The sequence below is a fragment of the Phacochoerus africanus genome, chromosome 6 (genome assembly GCF_016906955.1).
Source record: "Phacochoerus africanus isolate WHEZ1 chromosome 6, ROS_Pafr_v1, whole genome shotgun sequence".
Classification (NCBI taxonomy): Eukaryota; Metazoa; Chordata; class Mammalia; order Artiodactyla; family Suidae; genus Phacochoerus; species Phacochoerus africanus.
This window is the reverse complement of record NC_062549.1, coordinates 38562817-38578099: the sequence shown is the minus strand read 5'-3', so window position 1 is coordinate 38578099 and position 15283 is coordinate 38562817. Positions and strand designations below refer to the sequence as shown.

The 15283-nt window shown below is 41.2% G+C and overlaps 1 protein-coding gene and 1 non-coding gene across 2 annotated transcripts; both read right to left on the bottom strand.

Annotated features, from left to right (window-relative positions):
• Positions 1-250: 250 nt before the first annotated feature.
• On the bottom strand, positions 251-3794 carry RPL30 (ribosomal protein L30). The gene is made up of 5 exons (XM_047783550.1): positions 3645-3794; positions 3495-3546; positions 3090-3235; positions 1014-1144; positions 251-350 (listed from the first exon to the last, which is right to left on the bottom strand). Exons 2-5 carry the CDS (start codon positions 3513-3515, stop codon positions 301-303), a joined length of 348 nt encoding a protein of 115 aa, XP_047639506.1. The 5' UTR covers positions 3516-3546; positions 3645-3794; the 3' UTR covers positions 251-300.
• Positions 518-649, bottom strand: LOC125130159 (small nucleolar RNA SNORA72). Its single transcript, XR_007135660.1, has one exon. It is a non-coding gene; the product is annotated as a small nucleolar RNA SNORA72 (small nucleolar RNA).
• Positions 3795-15283: the final 11489 nt, after the last annotated feature.

Below are 15283 nucleotides of genomic sequence, written 5' to 3'. Positions count from 1 at the left end.
GCCTCTGACATATTCAAATATAAAATGACAATTTCTTGAGATTAAAATTATGAAAATTAAGCCTCTTAAAATCTAGTACAGGAAAGGAATTCAGTGCATTCCCTTCACCAAAACAGGAAAAGAAAAACCGCAACGTCTTAAGCCCCAAGTCTTGCCACCAAATCTAGCTGCCCCATCCTCTTGAATCCAAGCTTCACCCAAGTGTATTAAGTGAAAACAAAAAGTAATAAAATGACCAAAATGAATACAATATTTTTAAAATGAGCGCTGGCTGGCTTTATTAAAGAAAAACTGCATGATTTACTTTTCACCAGTCTGTTCTGGCATGCTTCTAATGATATCAGAATCACCTAGAAGATAAAACACAGTAATTTTACAACTCATTTAATGGCAGCAAGTAATCATCAAATTAGCAATGGTTATCTTCAAAAGTTCTTACACCAGCTAGGCTGTCATTTTTAGATTGATCAAATACCGATATTTCCCACATAAGCTGCATCATATGTATCAGACTTGGGTTTATCACCAGCATTTATACAACCAGATCTAGGGAAAGAACTAGGTCTGGGGACACATGCATGGTCTTAATATAGCGAATGTTTAGCCTGCCCTGATTATTACAAAATCAGAACAGCGAGAATATTCGCAGTATTTTATGAATTAACTAAAAATTTCTAAGTTTAAAATATGACTTTATTTGTAGGCACTTCTTTTTCCCAAATTAACTTACCCATCTGTTCTACTATTTCATCTGATTATTCTCCTTCTTTATAATTTTAATTACCAAGGTCCTATGTCATTTCTTAGATGCTTTATGAAATAAAACCCAAGATCTCATATAAAAAGAATTTCATGTATAAAAGGCCAATTATGTAGTGACCTTATCGATTCTCTGTGAAATAAAACTGGAGGATATCCCTTGCTATATCCAGATTCTCACCACCTGAATTTAGCAATGAAAGACATATGTGTAACAATACTTATAAATCATATTTTATGATTTGAAAGCATACCTGGATCAATGATAGCCAGTGTGCATACTCTGTAGTATTTTCCACATGCTGTGCCCAATTCAATATTATTTCCACTGTAGTGATGGACACCAGTTTTGGCCAACATGGCATAATATTCTATTTCAGATTTCCTATGGGAACCAAAAAAAGGCAAGTAAACACCATCCCAAGTGACACAGATAAAATGTTACCTTTCTCAACAGATCTAATGTCGGTTTAAGGCCTTCAAACAGAAAGCCAATTACTCTTAAAAACATTAACATATCCATCATCCAACACAAACCATCCTGCCTTGGATCCCTTGCAGGAGATGGGACAACCAGTAACTATCTGTGCTCATGGAAAAGAGAGGAGAGTACAAAATAAAAGCATTATTACTTAGTATTTACTAGCCAACAAACACTAGACATTTACATTAAGTAATTCCTATGACAACTTCTAAGCCATTTCTATCACCCTCTGGTACTCTGAATCCCAGATGGAGTGAGATGACAGGCATACATAAAACACTGCAGATTCGTTCCAAATCACTTGCAATATTGGATATTACAATAAAGCTAGTCATAGGAATTTTTTGATTTCCCAGGCATACGAAATTTATGTTTGGAGTTTCCTTGTGGCAAAGTAGATTAAGGATAGTGTTGTCACTGCTGTGGTGGGAACTGATCCCTGGCCTGGGAACTTCCACATGCCATGGGCATGCCCCTCCAACCAAAGAAGTGTGTTTATCCTATACTGTTGTAAGTGAGCAACAGCTTTAGCTCTAAAAAACCCCACTGTACATACATTAATTAAAAAATATTCATTGCAGAGTTCCCACTGTGGCTCAGCAGAAACAAATCTGACTAGCATCCATGAGGATGCAGATTCAACTCCTGGCTTCACTCAGTGGATTAAGGATCCATGGCTGTGGTGTAGGCCAGCAGCTGTAGTAACTACAATTTGACCCCTAGCCTGGGAACTTCCATGTGCCTCAGGTGTGGCCCTAAAAAGCAAAAAACAGAATTTAAAAAAACCTCATTGCTAAAAAGTGCTAACCATCATCTGAGCTTTCAGGGAGTTGCAATATCAAGTCACAGATCTCCATAACAATAAAAAGTCTGAAATATCTCAAAATTACCAAAATTCAACAGACATGAAATAAGCAAATGCTGGAAAATGGTATCCACAGGCTTAATCAATGCATGGTTACCACGAACCATCAATATGTAAAAAATGCAATAAAGTGAAGTGCAATAAAACCAGGTATGCCTTATGCTTGTACTTACCCAGAGTTAACATTTCTGCGTCCCCTGGGTAGGTAGATAATAATATTTTTATGAATTTGAAGGCAATTCTAATACACTGTTGCCACTACTCTGTCTGTGTGGATCCACAGACATAATCTCAGGCCCCATCCCTGATCCATTAAATCAGAACCTGCATTTTATCAGATCACCTGTGACTGTGTACATATTCATGTTGGAAAAGCTCTGCTAAGAAGGAAACATCAAAGGTTTGGGATGTGATACAAGAAGAGAGCTCTCCAGGCATTACCAATGAAGCCCAGACACTACGAAATGCTGAGAGGTTATGCATTCCCATAGAAAATTAACAGCAGTGGGGGACTGAAAACAAGGCTTATACTCTGCATGGTCCAAATTTCCTTAACTTATTCACAACACCCACTGAATTCAGTATCAAAACAGTGAACAAGGAGCCTGCAACTCCACAGGCCAACTTGAACTTTTCTGCTCTCCACTGAAACAAGTTCATAAGATGAAGCCCTTTTATAGTTAAAAGAATGACCAAAAAGGCAGGACACCTGGGAAAAAAAAATTATTTGTCTGTGGTGCCCTCAAACTTTGAGGTTCTGCCACACACTTCTCCATAGAGAACCTTACAGGAGAGAACACGAGGAGGGGGAGAAAAACAAACGCAACAACAGCAACCATTAAGTTATTCTGCAAGTGTTCCCCTGTAATACAAATTTTACACGATACCCAGCTCAAGCTACCTAGATTGCAAATTTACATTTCTGGATACTGGCTCAGGATGAATTTGCAATGGGCAACAAACTCAGGTTCCTTCGATTACCTCAAGGCTGGGCAGTTGTTGGCGAGGATGACCAGTTTCGCTTTGCCTTGTCTGATCATTTTCAGAGTCTGCTTGTACCCCAGCACGTACTTTCCACTTTTCATAACCAGCTGGAGCCGAGAGTTGATTGACTCCAGCGACTTTTTCTACAAAGCAAACATTTAATACGGACTTCAAGACCTTGTTACCACTCAAAACTGGATCCAGCTTCCTGAAAGCCGAACTCCTTAATAAAATCTCAGAAATTGAATCTCCTAAGTCACTAAGAGAACCTCTTGGGTTCCTTTTAGAACATGCCAAGGCCAATGAGCACTCTGTCTGCCCAGTGTACTTGCACCTGCCCGCCCAAGACCAGACTCATCCCTCCACGTGAAAAGGATTCTGGCTCCGGCCCGCTTCACTCACCGTCTTCTTTGCGGCCACCATCTTCCTGCCTTAGGCGCGGGACGCCCCCAACCTAAAACATAGAGAAGAAATTTAGGAATCGGAGATCCAAACGGCAACTCCTTGGGCTCCCCGCATTGCCGAAACCCGGGCTCCGCGGAGCCCACTCACCGCAAGCAGCCGCCAAGATGGCCGGGGAGCAAGAAAGGAAGAAGTTCCCACAATGCCAAGCTCTTCGCAGCGGAGCAGGGAGGACGCGACCGGAAGCGGAAGCGAGCCGCAACGGAAGGGACGGGGCAAAAGGAGGGCCCTGCTGGTTGCTATAGGACCTTCTAATTGGTTTGGCAGCAGGTGTGCTCCTCCAGCCTGCGAGGCTTAAACCTCACCTGCAGCGAATTCTGCTGCTCCCTGCGGCGGACTGAGCAACCGAGGGAAGTCGGACCGGCCGGGAGTAGGAGAGGCCGACCGAGAGAGAGAGAGAGGCGGGAGGGGCAGTGAGAAGAGGCAGCAGCAGCTGGCCCTCGGTCTTAGTGCGGATGAGCTCATCTCTGCCCAAAGCTGTGGTTCTTAACGGAGTGTGAGAGCACCCGGGTGCGCCTTTGGTTCCACCTGACAGAAAAAGCTGCGCGCACTCCCCTGCCGTCGCCCAAACTTCCTGTTCCTGGGAGAACAGCGGCGCCCTGCGCTGGTTCACCTTAAACTCACCTCTTTTGTAGCCGTTTTAGCCTGACCTTGTAAGCGGAATCTTCACAGAGAGCGATAAACAGGGCTGATTTTAAAATCTTTTTGCTGGGAACATTGGACCTTGAAATAAATGTCCAGTGACGAATCATTCGAAATACTAGGCACAGAAAGTCTCTCACTACCACACACAGACTCACACACAGAGTAACATCAAACCAGTAGATCTTCTGTTATCGTGTGTCAACTTTTAGCAATCTGTCGTACAGAAAGTCACACCTGCTCAAAGACACGAGAATAAGGATATTTCAGCATTTAGTTTGTTTTATTTATTTTTTGTTAGCGCCACGGCCTGTGGAAGTTCCCAAGCCAGGAATCAGAACCTTCGTCCCAGCAACGACCAGAGCCGCTGCAGTGACAATGCTAGGTCCTTAACCCGCTGCGCTACAAGGGAACTCCTCGGCGTTTTTTAATAGCAAAAAGAAACAACCTCAAATGTTCATCATTCTTAACCTAGATATATGTTTGTATATATGCATAGGAACTTCATGTCTGGAAAGCTAATCATCAAAACATCTCTGGTTGAGAGATGAGAAAAGTAGGTGGTAAGGAGAGAACATTTACTTGATAGATTTCAGTACTGCTTGAATTATTCTACAATGAATTACTTTACAGCATGTATTGTTATGTAAAATATTTTAAATAATGAACATGGGTTATATAATGAAGTAGGTTATTTTAAATAGATTTTGTGAAATAGTATATCTTAAAGTGGTATTTTTCAAAGTATGGCTCCCAGATCATCTGATTGAGAGTCACTTTGAATTCTGATTCCTAGGCCCCACCCATGTCTGTGAAAGAAATCTTTGGACATGGGGCCTGGGAATATGAGTTTAATAAGCAGCTTCCATGGTTCTTGTAAGTACTAAAATTGGAGAAGTAGAGAACTAAAGAATGAGATAGCCTAGCTGGTTTTGAGGCATGCATGCAGATACAAACTAATGATGCCCTACACTTTTATAATGAGCTCTATACTTTAAATGCTTTTTTTTTTTTTGTCTTTTTAGGGCCATACCTATGGCATATGGAGGTTTCCAGGCTAGGGGTCGAATCAGCTGTAGCTGCCAACCTATGCCAGAGCCACAGCAACGCCAGATCCAAGCCGCCTCTGCGACCTACACCACAGGTGATGGCAATGCTGGATCCTTAACCCACTGAGCAAGGCGAAGGATTGAACCTGTGTCTTCAGGTTTGCTAACCGCTGAGCCACGATGGGGACTCCTTAAATGCTTAACATCCACTTTCTCAAATTAATCAGGACAAATATTACCCCTATTTTAGAAAGTATATGATTAAAGCATTTGAGATGACTTTCCTCCAGTGCTTTTCATTATATAATACTAAATTTTTGGTCCTTAGTATATGCCCTCACTATACTTTTTTTTTTTTTAATTATGTCCTCACTATATTTTAAAGAAAGGCCTTAGTTGCTTTCTCATAGGGATCTTACCATGGTCTGGTTCTGGAAGCCAGGGAAGCCCAAAGCACTCATTCATTCATACACTCATATGTATGGATCATGACCATAAAATGTGGAGAATTCTTCCTAGAGAAACTTAAAATTATTTTGCCATATCTCTTTGGATGTAGATTTAGGTTCTTGATTTTTCTGTTTAATACGTGCATGACTTTGGTCAAATTCTCTAGCTTCAGTTCCCTCATCAAAAAACTGGAACAATAACATCTACTTCATGGTGTTGTAAGGATTATGGTAAACGGAATGGTGTATAAGGCATTTAGCACAAGGCTATGCGTAGAATTAAGTGTGCAGTGGGTGTTCTCTTCCCCAGGCCCACTCCTACCTCCTCCACCTCCCACTGCAGCCACCCACCCCACACCTAAAGTCATTCACAACACTGCAAAACCCAAACACTAGAGGAAGAGACATTTGCCATGCAAACGTGGCAGTCAAATCCTTTGATTCATAAAGGTTTTGTAAATATTTCCATACTTGCATTTATTAGAGCGGGACTTGGAAATCTTTTTCTGTAGAGAGCAAGAGAGTAAAGATTTTAGGCTTTGGAACCATACGGTCTCTGTGGCAAGTATTCAACTCTAGCAGAAGAGCAACTGTAGCACAAGAGCAGCCACAGACAATAAGTAAATGAATGAGCATGGTTGTGTTCCAACAAGACCTTATTTACAAAGTCAGAATTTGACCTGCAGGCCATAGTTTGTGGACCCCTGTGTTAGAAGATTACTATTATTTTCATTAAAAATAGCTGTGTTCAGGTTCCCCTGTGGCACAGCAGGTTAAGGATTTGACATTGTCACTGCAGCAGCTCATGCTGTGGCACAGGTTTAGTCCCTGGCCTGGAAAACTTCCACATGCTGAAGAAAAAAAAAAAAGTTACTTTCAGTTTTTTCGATTGTTTGTTTTTGGTCTTTTTAGGGCTGAACCTGAAGCGTGTGGAAGTTCCCAGGCTAGTGGTCGAATTGGAGTCATAGCTGCCAGCCTACGCCACAGCCACAGCCACGCCAGATCCGAGCTGCTTCTGTGACCTACACCATAGCTTGTGGCAACTCTGGATCCTTAACCCACTGAGCAAGGCCAGGGATCGAACCTGTGTCCTCACTAGTCAGGTTGGTTACCACTGAGCCACAACGGGAACTCCAATTGCTGAATTTAAAGTCGAGGATATATAGGTATTCATTGAACTATTCAACTTTGTGAATTTGAAAATCTTCATACTAACAAGTCAAAATCCAGTGTGTATTTTACACTTATATCACATCTCAATTTGGACTAACTACATCAAAGTGCTAAGGAGCCAGAAGTGGCTAGTAACTGCAATATTGGAGGACACAGGCCTAAACACTAAGTAGACAGAGATAGGATTTTGAAAAGGCTTTGCTCAACAGTGGGTCACTAAAACTTCTCAATTGAGTAAAGTGATTCAGGCAAAGATCAGGTTAAGGGGCAGCTGTCTCAATTATTATTTCACATATCTCTAAGGTGGCTGCCACTAATCATAGAAAGAGGAGCATAGTATGAGAAAGCAAATAAGTTAATCAGATTTAAAAGTTGTCTTGCAACCATATGATATTACTTATATATGGAATCTAAAATAGAATAAAATCAGAGTTCCCACTGTGGCACAATGGGATTGGAAGCTTCTCTGCAGTGCCAGGATGCAGGTTCAATCCCTGGCCCCGCCTGGTGGATTAAAGGATCCAGTATTGCCACAGCTGCGGTGTAGGTCAAAACTGTGGCTCAGATCTGATCCCTGGCCTGGGAACTCCATATTTGCAGGATAGCCAAAAAAAACGAAAGAAAAAAAAATACAAAGCAATGTATCTATGAAACAAAAACAGACACACAAATGTACAGAACAGACTTGTGGTTGCCAAGTGGGAAAGCAGTGGGGAGGGAAGGATTGGGAGTTCAGGACTAACAGAGGCAAACTAGTATGTATAAGATGTATAAACAACAATGTCCTATTGTATAGCACAGGGAACTATATTCAATATCCTGAGATAAACTGTAATGGAAAAGAACAGGAAAGTGTGGTGAGTGTGTGTTTAGTGTGTATATCTGAGTCATTTGGCTGTACAAAAGAAATTAACATATTGTAAATCTATACCTCAATAAAAAAATTGTTTAAAGTTATGTCTTGCAATGGGCTTTGAGAGTGGTTACTTGAAGCACATTGGTCGGAAGTTTAATGGCTGCATTGCACTGCCAAAGAAACCACGTGTTCAAATGAAATATAGCTGGCCATTCAAGACCTAAAACAACCCTTCAGTTCCCAACTTTTCTTAGACAAGAATCAGCTTTTAGTCAATATAAGCCCTGAAGAAAGCATGTTACTCGGTGCTCAAATCAGAGATTAAGATCAGGTACCATAGGAGTTCCCCTAGGGGCTCAGCGGAAACGAATCTGACTAGCATTCATGAGGATGCAGGTTCGATCCCTGGCCTTGCTCAGTGGGTTAAGGATCCAGCATCGCCATAAAGCTGTGATATAGGTCGCAGACATAGCTCAGATCCCCTGTGGCTGTGGCCATGGTGTAGGCTGGCAGCTACACCTCGGATTTGACCCCTAGCCTGGGAACCTCCGTATGCTGCTAGTGCGGCCCTAAAAAGACAAAAAAAAAAAAAAAAAAGATCAGGTACCACAGAGACCAATGGGCAAGAGAAGAACAGGCCCTAATCAGGTAACCCTCCTTGACCCCTAGTGGGAGGTCCTTTAAAATAGCTGTCAAACTGAATTTCATTATTCCCAAGGAGTGGCAACTGCTGTTTCCCATCTGTTCCATTTTCTGAATGGCAGTATCTATTGGATTATTCAGTGTGGTTCTGACATTGTACATGGGACATGATAGGAGGTATAGAACTGTCATTTTAGTGCATAAGCCACTGGACAAGGAGAAATTACCGAAAACAAAGAACAAACCATAATGAAAACCACTGTTCTTCTCCCATGAAACAAGCTGTGCAATCAGACTTTTCCTTACCCTTCTATGGCAACCGTAGACACCCTATGTTGAAGATGGCAATTTCACAGGCTGGAAGGAGCCTAGATCACTGAGTCATTACATTATAGAGGAGTTGTTCAAGCTGTATCAGATTATGATGTGAATTAGAGTAAGCCCTCATGTTGCTAAGCCAAAATTTCTGTTGGTTGTTTTAGGAGCTCCAAGCATTACCCTTGGTAATGCCCTCACAGTAATAAAGTATAAGCTTCCAGACCTTAGAGTCAAAATGGAGCCATCCTTCAGCTACTATCAAAGCACTTTGGACTTAATAGCAGACTAAAAAAAAACAATGTCTGAATGAATTATTGAATAAAGAATGTCATTACAAAATCAGGGTTTGGTCTACAGGCCACAGTTTAGTGGCCTCTGAGCTAGAAAGTTATTATTATTACAAATTGATACTTTTTCTTTTTAGGGCTGCACCCACAGCATATGGAGGTTCCCAGGCTAGGGGCTGAATCAGAGCTGCAGCTGCTGAACTACACCACAGTCGCAGCCATGCCAGATCCGAGCTGTGTCTGTGACCCACAGCATAGCTCATGGCAATGCCGTATCCTTAACCCGCTGAGTGAGGCCAGGGATCGAACCTGCATCCTCATGGATGCTAGTCAGATTCGTTTCTGCTGAGTCATGACAGGAATTCCAAAAAGTGCTACTTTTAAGTCATGTCATTATTCTAAAGATGTGTGTGTTGAAGTGTTTACAGATGAAGTGTCATATCTGCAACTTTCAAATTGCTAAAATAAATGTAAATAAAATCCTAAAATAAATGAAGATAAGTAGGTAAAGCAAATGCAGCAGCATGTTAACAACCATTGACTTTAAATGGGGGAGAGGGTATATAGGTATTTGTCATACTATTCAACTTTTTGTGAGTTTGAAAATCTTCCTAACCAAAAAGTCAAGGAAAGTATATGTTTCAAGAAAGGACTTTGCCATCCAGATGTTATTTTGTGTTTTCTGGATGCTCGTCTCGGACTTCAGAATGATTTAGAAAGAATACCAACAGGTAAATGCGACAGGACAGAATTAACACAAGGCTCTCTGGTTTTCCTCCACCAAAATCACTGTTCCAAGTTTCTGAGAATTCTGCAGGCATGTGCATTTATTGTGCTTCAGGTTTTAACTTGCTGTGAGAATGAAAAGTGACAGGCTGCATTCCCTGTTAGAGCAAATACTAACACATTTATCAGATATTCATTGGTTCAGTACACTGGCCCATCCTCTTATTGTTAAGCAGTTAAACCTATCATCTTCATTATCATCAATTATTACTTATTCAGTGTCCAGATTAGGAAGCAACCCATGAGTAATTTGGAATTTGATGTGTCTAACTCAGGCTTCACATTCTCAATTCGCCCTGAACATTAAACAAGCTCAGAAATATGGTGAAGAGAGGGAGGGGCAGTGAATCCAAGTGAAAAGACCCTGTAAATTTAGTGAATGTTGGTGGTCTTTCAACTAACTAAACACACATACACTGATACACAAATTCTGAACCCATAGAGGATAAGAGGGAATGAATGCTACCTATTCCTCGCCACCATTTCTGCCTCCACAATAATGAAGAATCCAAAATATTTCTCCTGTATCCCTTTCTGCTTAGGTCTGAATGCTCCAGACTGGACTGGATTAAAAATAGGCCAGAGTGGAGTTCCCTGGTGGCTCAGTGGGTTAAGGATACAGCGTTGTTACTGGATCCTTAACCTGCTCTGGTTATTGCTGTGAATGCGATCCCTGGCCCAGGAACTTCCACATGCTGCAGGTGTGGCCAAAAGAAAAAAAAATAGGAGTTCCAATTTTGGCTCTGTGGAAAAAAATCCGACTAGTATCCATGAGGATGCGGGTTCGATCCCTGGCCTTGCTCAATGGGTTAAGGATCCGGTGTTGCTGTGAGCTGCGGTGTAAGTTGCAGATGGGAATTCCCTGTCCTGTACTTTTATTCTTAATAAAGCTGCAAGGCACAGGTTAAGACATCATTTTCCCCCCAACTTATAACTAGAACTTAATACTGTAACACTGCATGTCATACTGATCAGAAAATGTCCCTGATTGCTAAATGGAGAAATAATCAATGCAATTTTGTGACATCATGAGTATGTCCAAGAAAAATGATAAAAGGAATCCTTGAAGGTAAAAAAGATTTATGAACTATGCCTTCAGGATATAACACCTTTAAAATCACAGAATCAATTATGACCAAGTATTATCGAGACAAAACTAAAAGAAAACAGGACAGGTAACTGATGAGAAAGAGAGTGGTGTAGGAGAGGGGAGGTAGGGTAAACATTGTATATTAGTCTCGATACACTGTAAGCAATAAAAATAAAGTAGCTCAGTTAAGCAGAAAAGGAATTTATACTGTCGTATACTGTCGTTTACCAAATGAACATGAAGCCTGGAGAGCGGGACCCAGATCCCTGTATTCTGATCATGGGGGAAGCAGCACCACTTATGAGTCACTGGTTCAGAACACATTCTGCAAACCACAGGACAGCACACCAACTTACAAAGGTGCTTTATCTCACTTGTGCCACAACCTACTGCCATCCCATCATTCTATAGGTTTGACTTCATTTGGATGAGGAGATATATGAAAAGACTGGAAAATCATATAGAAATTATGGAAAAACCAGTAAATTATACAGAAATTAACCTTACTTGTCTCATAGTAAAGTGAGTCCTTGGATAAGATATGATACTAACTTATACAACTCAACAGCAAAAAAGCCAACAACCCAGTGGAAAAAAATGGGCAAAAGACCTGAATAGACATTTCTCCAAAGAAGATATACAAACAGCCAACAAGCACATGAAAAAATGTTCAACATCACTGGTTATTAGAGAAATGCAAATAGAAACTACTATGCAGTACCACCTCATACCAGTCAGAATGGCCATCATTAATATGTCCACAAATAACAAGTGCTGGAGAGGGTATGGAGAAAAGGGAACTCTCCTGCACTGTTGGTGGGAATGTAAATTGGTACAACCACTATGGAAAACAGTACAGAGGTACCTCAGAAAACTCAATATAGAACTACCATATGACCCAACAATTCCACTCTTGGGCATACATCCAGACAAAACTTTCCTTGAAAAAGATACATGCACCCCTATGTTCACTGCAGTACTATTCACTACAGCCAAAATATGGAAACAACCTAAACGTCCATCGACAGATGAATGGATGAAAAATATGTTGTATATGTACACAATGGACTACTACTCAGCCATAAAAAAGAACAAAATAATGCCATTTGCAGGAACATGGATGGAACCGGAGATGCTCAAACTAAGCAAAGTCAGAAAGAGAAAGACAAATACCATATGACTCACTTATATCTGGAATCTAATATATGATACAAATGAACCTTTCCACAGCAAAGACACTCATGCACTTGGAGAACAGACTTGTGGTTGCCAAGGGGGAGGGGGAGGGGGAGGGAGTGGGGTGGACTGGGGATTTGGGGTTAATAGATGCAAACTATTGCCTCTGGAATGGATAAGTAATGAGATCCTGCTGTATAGCACTGGGAACTCTGTCTAGTCACTTGTGATGGAGCCTGATGGAGGATAACGTGAGAAAAGGAATATATATATGTATGACTGGGTCACTTTGTTGTACAGTAGAAAATTGACAGAACACTGTAAACCACCTATAATAGAAAAAAAAAACAAAAATCATTTAAAAAAAGATATGATACTAAATATTATGTCTTGACAGATGTGTAATGTCTTGATAATACCATTCCCCAATGGATGATGCTTGCGGAGGCATGATGGGCAGGAAAAGCAAATCTAATCCAGGGTTGATTAAAGATTCTCTACTGTCCCTAAAGAGGTCCAGTCAGTCCTCCAGGAGGTCCCTCGTGGAAGGGTACCATTTCCCAGGCTTACAGTGGGAAGTGAGTCACTCGGCCAGGCAAATCATGTTAGGTGGAGGAACGTGGTGTTGAGCCCACATGTGCCTTCTATCCCTGTCCTTATAGACATTTTATTCCTGAGCCCAGTGAGCAAACTTTGGGGTGGCTCATGAGAAAGACTTCCTAACATCCACAGGGCACCTGATTATTATTGTTCACTTGATTATGCTTCCTCCGAAGGAAATGGAAGAGACTACAGCTTGACTAACAAATTATCTCTGAGTAAGATAACCAAGATAAGTCCTAAAAAATAATTGATGGGGAAAGAAGGGAACCTAGCTGGGCTCAGTAAACCCTAGTTTAGTATGAAAGCATTAAGATTCAGAGAATTTCAAGTTATATACTTATGTTTAATTGTGAGTTACTGCATCTCTTTTAAGAACAATGGGGTTCTGAAAAATTTCATCAGCTAAATATGTGACATTAACTTAAAAAAAAAGCATCATCTGAAATGGAAGCCTGCTATGGACTGACTTGTGTTCTCCCCCCCCAAATTCATATGTTGAAGTCCTAACCCCCAGTGTGACTCAATCTGGACAAAGGGTCTTTAGGAGGTAATTAAGGTTATATGAGGTCATGAGGATGGGGCCCTAATCTTATAGGGCTGTGGTCTTAACAAGAAGACCAAGATCAGAGTTCCCTGGTGCTCTAGTGGTTAAAGGAAATAGCATTGTCACTACTATGGCCTGGGTTTGATCCCTGGCCCAGGAACTTCCGCACACTGTGGGCATGGCAAAAAAAAAAAAAAAAAAAAAAAAAGAGGAAGATCTCTCTTCTGAGAGAGGACATAGTGAGAAGGCAACCATCCACAAGCTAGTAAGAGCGCTCTCACTAGAAATCAAATTGGCCAGCATCTTGATCTTGGACTTCCCAGACTTCAGAAATGTGAGAAATAAATATTTGTTGGAGTTCCCATCATGGTTCAGCAGGTTAAGATTCCGACTAGTATCCATCCATGAGGATGCTGGTTTGATCTCTGGCCTAGATCAGTGGGTTAAGGATCTGGCCTGTGCAGGTCACAGGTGTGTCTCGAATCCCTCGTTGCTGTGGTGTAGGCTGCCAGCTGCACGTCCGATTTGACCCCTAGCCTGATAACTGCCATATGCTGCAGCTGAGGCCCAAAAAAGAAAAAAAGAAAAAAAAAAGTGTTTGTTGTTTAAGCCACCCAGTTTATGGTATATTGTTATGGCAGCCTAATCTAATACAGAGCCTTTTGATAGCATTTATATAAGACAAAAATATTCCCTAGATTTGGCCTATTCTGAAAGGTCTATTCAAATTCCTCTCTCCTAAACTTCCTGGCGCCAATCCTGTAATCTTTCTCCTTCCAAGTTCTTGACTTGAAATTCAGCCAAATCATTGCTCATTTTCAAAGTACCTCTCTTTCTTTGGGGCACAGTAACCCCAGAAAGAAGATAAGGAGTGGACTTTTTTTTTTTTTTTTTTTACAGTACATCTTTGTAATGCTACGAAGTGCACTTCCTCAAAGATGCCCAGTCGCCTCTTCCTTTGAAGGGATTTGTGAACCAACTGCACTGCTGTGTGGCCAAGGCTTTGTCAGGCTTGCACTGCAGAAGGGAGAGGAAGATGGAGAAAGACAAATGGAAGATGGAGAAAGACAAATGAAAGATGGGATCAGGAGAGGGAGGGAAAGAGAAAAAGAGAAGGAAGGGAGAAACCACTAAACACATGATAAAGACAATAGCTGTGTACCCATGACCTACAGATGGAAAAATGACAAATTTTAGGCAATTTGCACATCAAAATAAATAATGATGGTGTTATGAGCTGAATCAGATCCCCATCAAATTCCTCTGTTGGAGTTCTAACCCCCTCAACTTTGTAATGTGGCTGTATTTGGAGATAGGGCCTTTGAAGAGGTAATTAAGGTAAGATGATGTCAATCCAGCATGACTGGTGTCGTTAAAGGAATAGGAGATTAGGACACAGAAACACATGGCGGGAAGACCAGGCACACGGAGAACACTGCCATCTGTCAGCCAAGGAGAGAGGCTTTCAGAAGAAACCAACCCTGCGGACACCTTGATCTAAGACGTCCAGTCTTCAGAACTGTGAGGAAATAGATTTCTGTTGTCTAAGTCACCCAGGTACTTTGTTATGGCAACCCTAGCAAACTAACATACATGGTAACATAACCCATTGAATAATGTAAGAATTCATGAGTAAAACAAATGGATAGTAAATGGAGGAAAAAAGAAAATGTTCCCTTACAGAGGCATGCCAATAATAAATGTAGACGGAATGTTGCAGAAATTAGGAAAAAACCCACCATTTAATACCTATCATAGTAGTAACGGACTCAACCAAGAATATTAACATACACTAAAAGTAGCAAAAATAAAGTTTGATGAGATACAGGATACTTACTCAGTCTTAAGGCCTCAGAATAGTCTTAAGGTCTCGTCCCATAAATTGCAAAGAGTAAAGCAACTTTTAAGTGGAGAAACCTGGCAGACATGACCTTAACTAAGTGATCAGAGTTAACGCCGCCAATAATAGGGCAAACTGACAACACCTGCCTCTTGATCTGAATCCACGGACAACACAACATCTGTGTACTGCCGCCAAAACTGCATCACATGAAAACAAGCATGAGGCAACCTCAGACAAGCTCAAACTGAGAAACATTCTACAAAATATAAGA

Coding starts and splice junctions, on each gene's coding strand:
- RPL30 (XM_047783550.1), bottom strand. CDS start 3,515: ATGGTGGCCGCAAAGAAGACG. Junction 1,145..3,089: donor AACAACTGCCCAGCCTTGAG/GTAATCGAAGGA, acceptor TGGTTCCCATAG/GAAATCTGAAATAGAATATT. Junction 351..1,013: donor ACTGGCTATCATTGATCCAG/GTATGCTTTCAA, acceptor TTTATCTTCTAG/GTGATTCTGATATCATTAGA.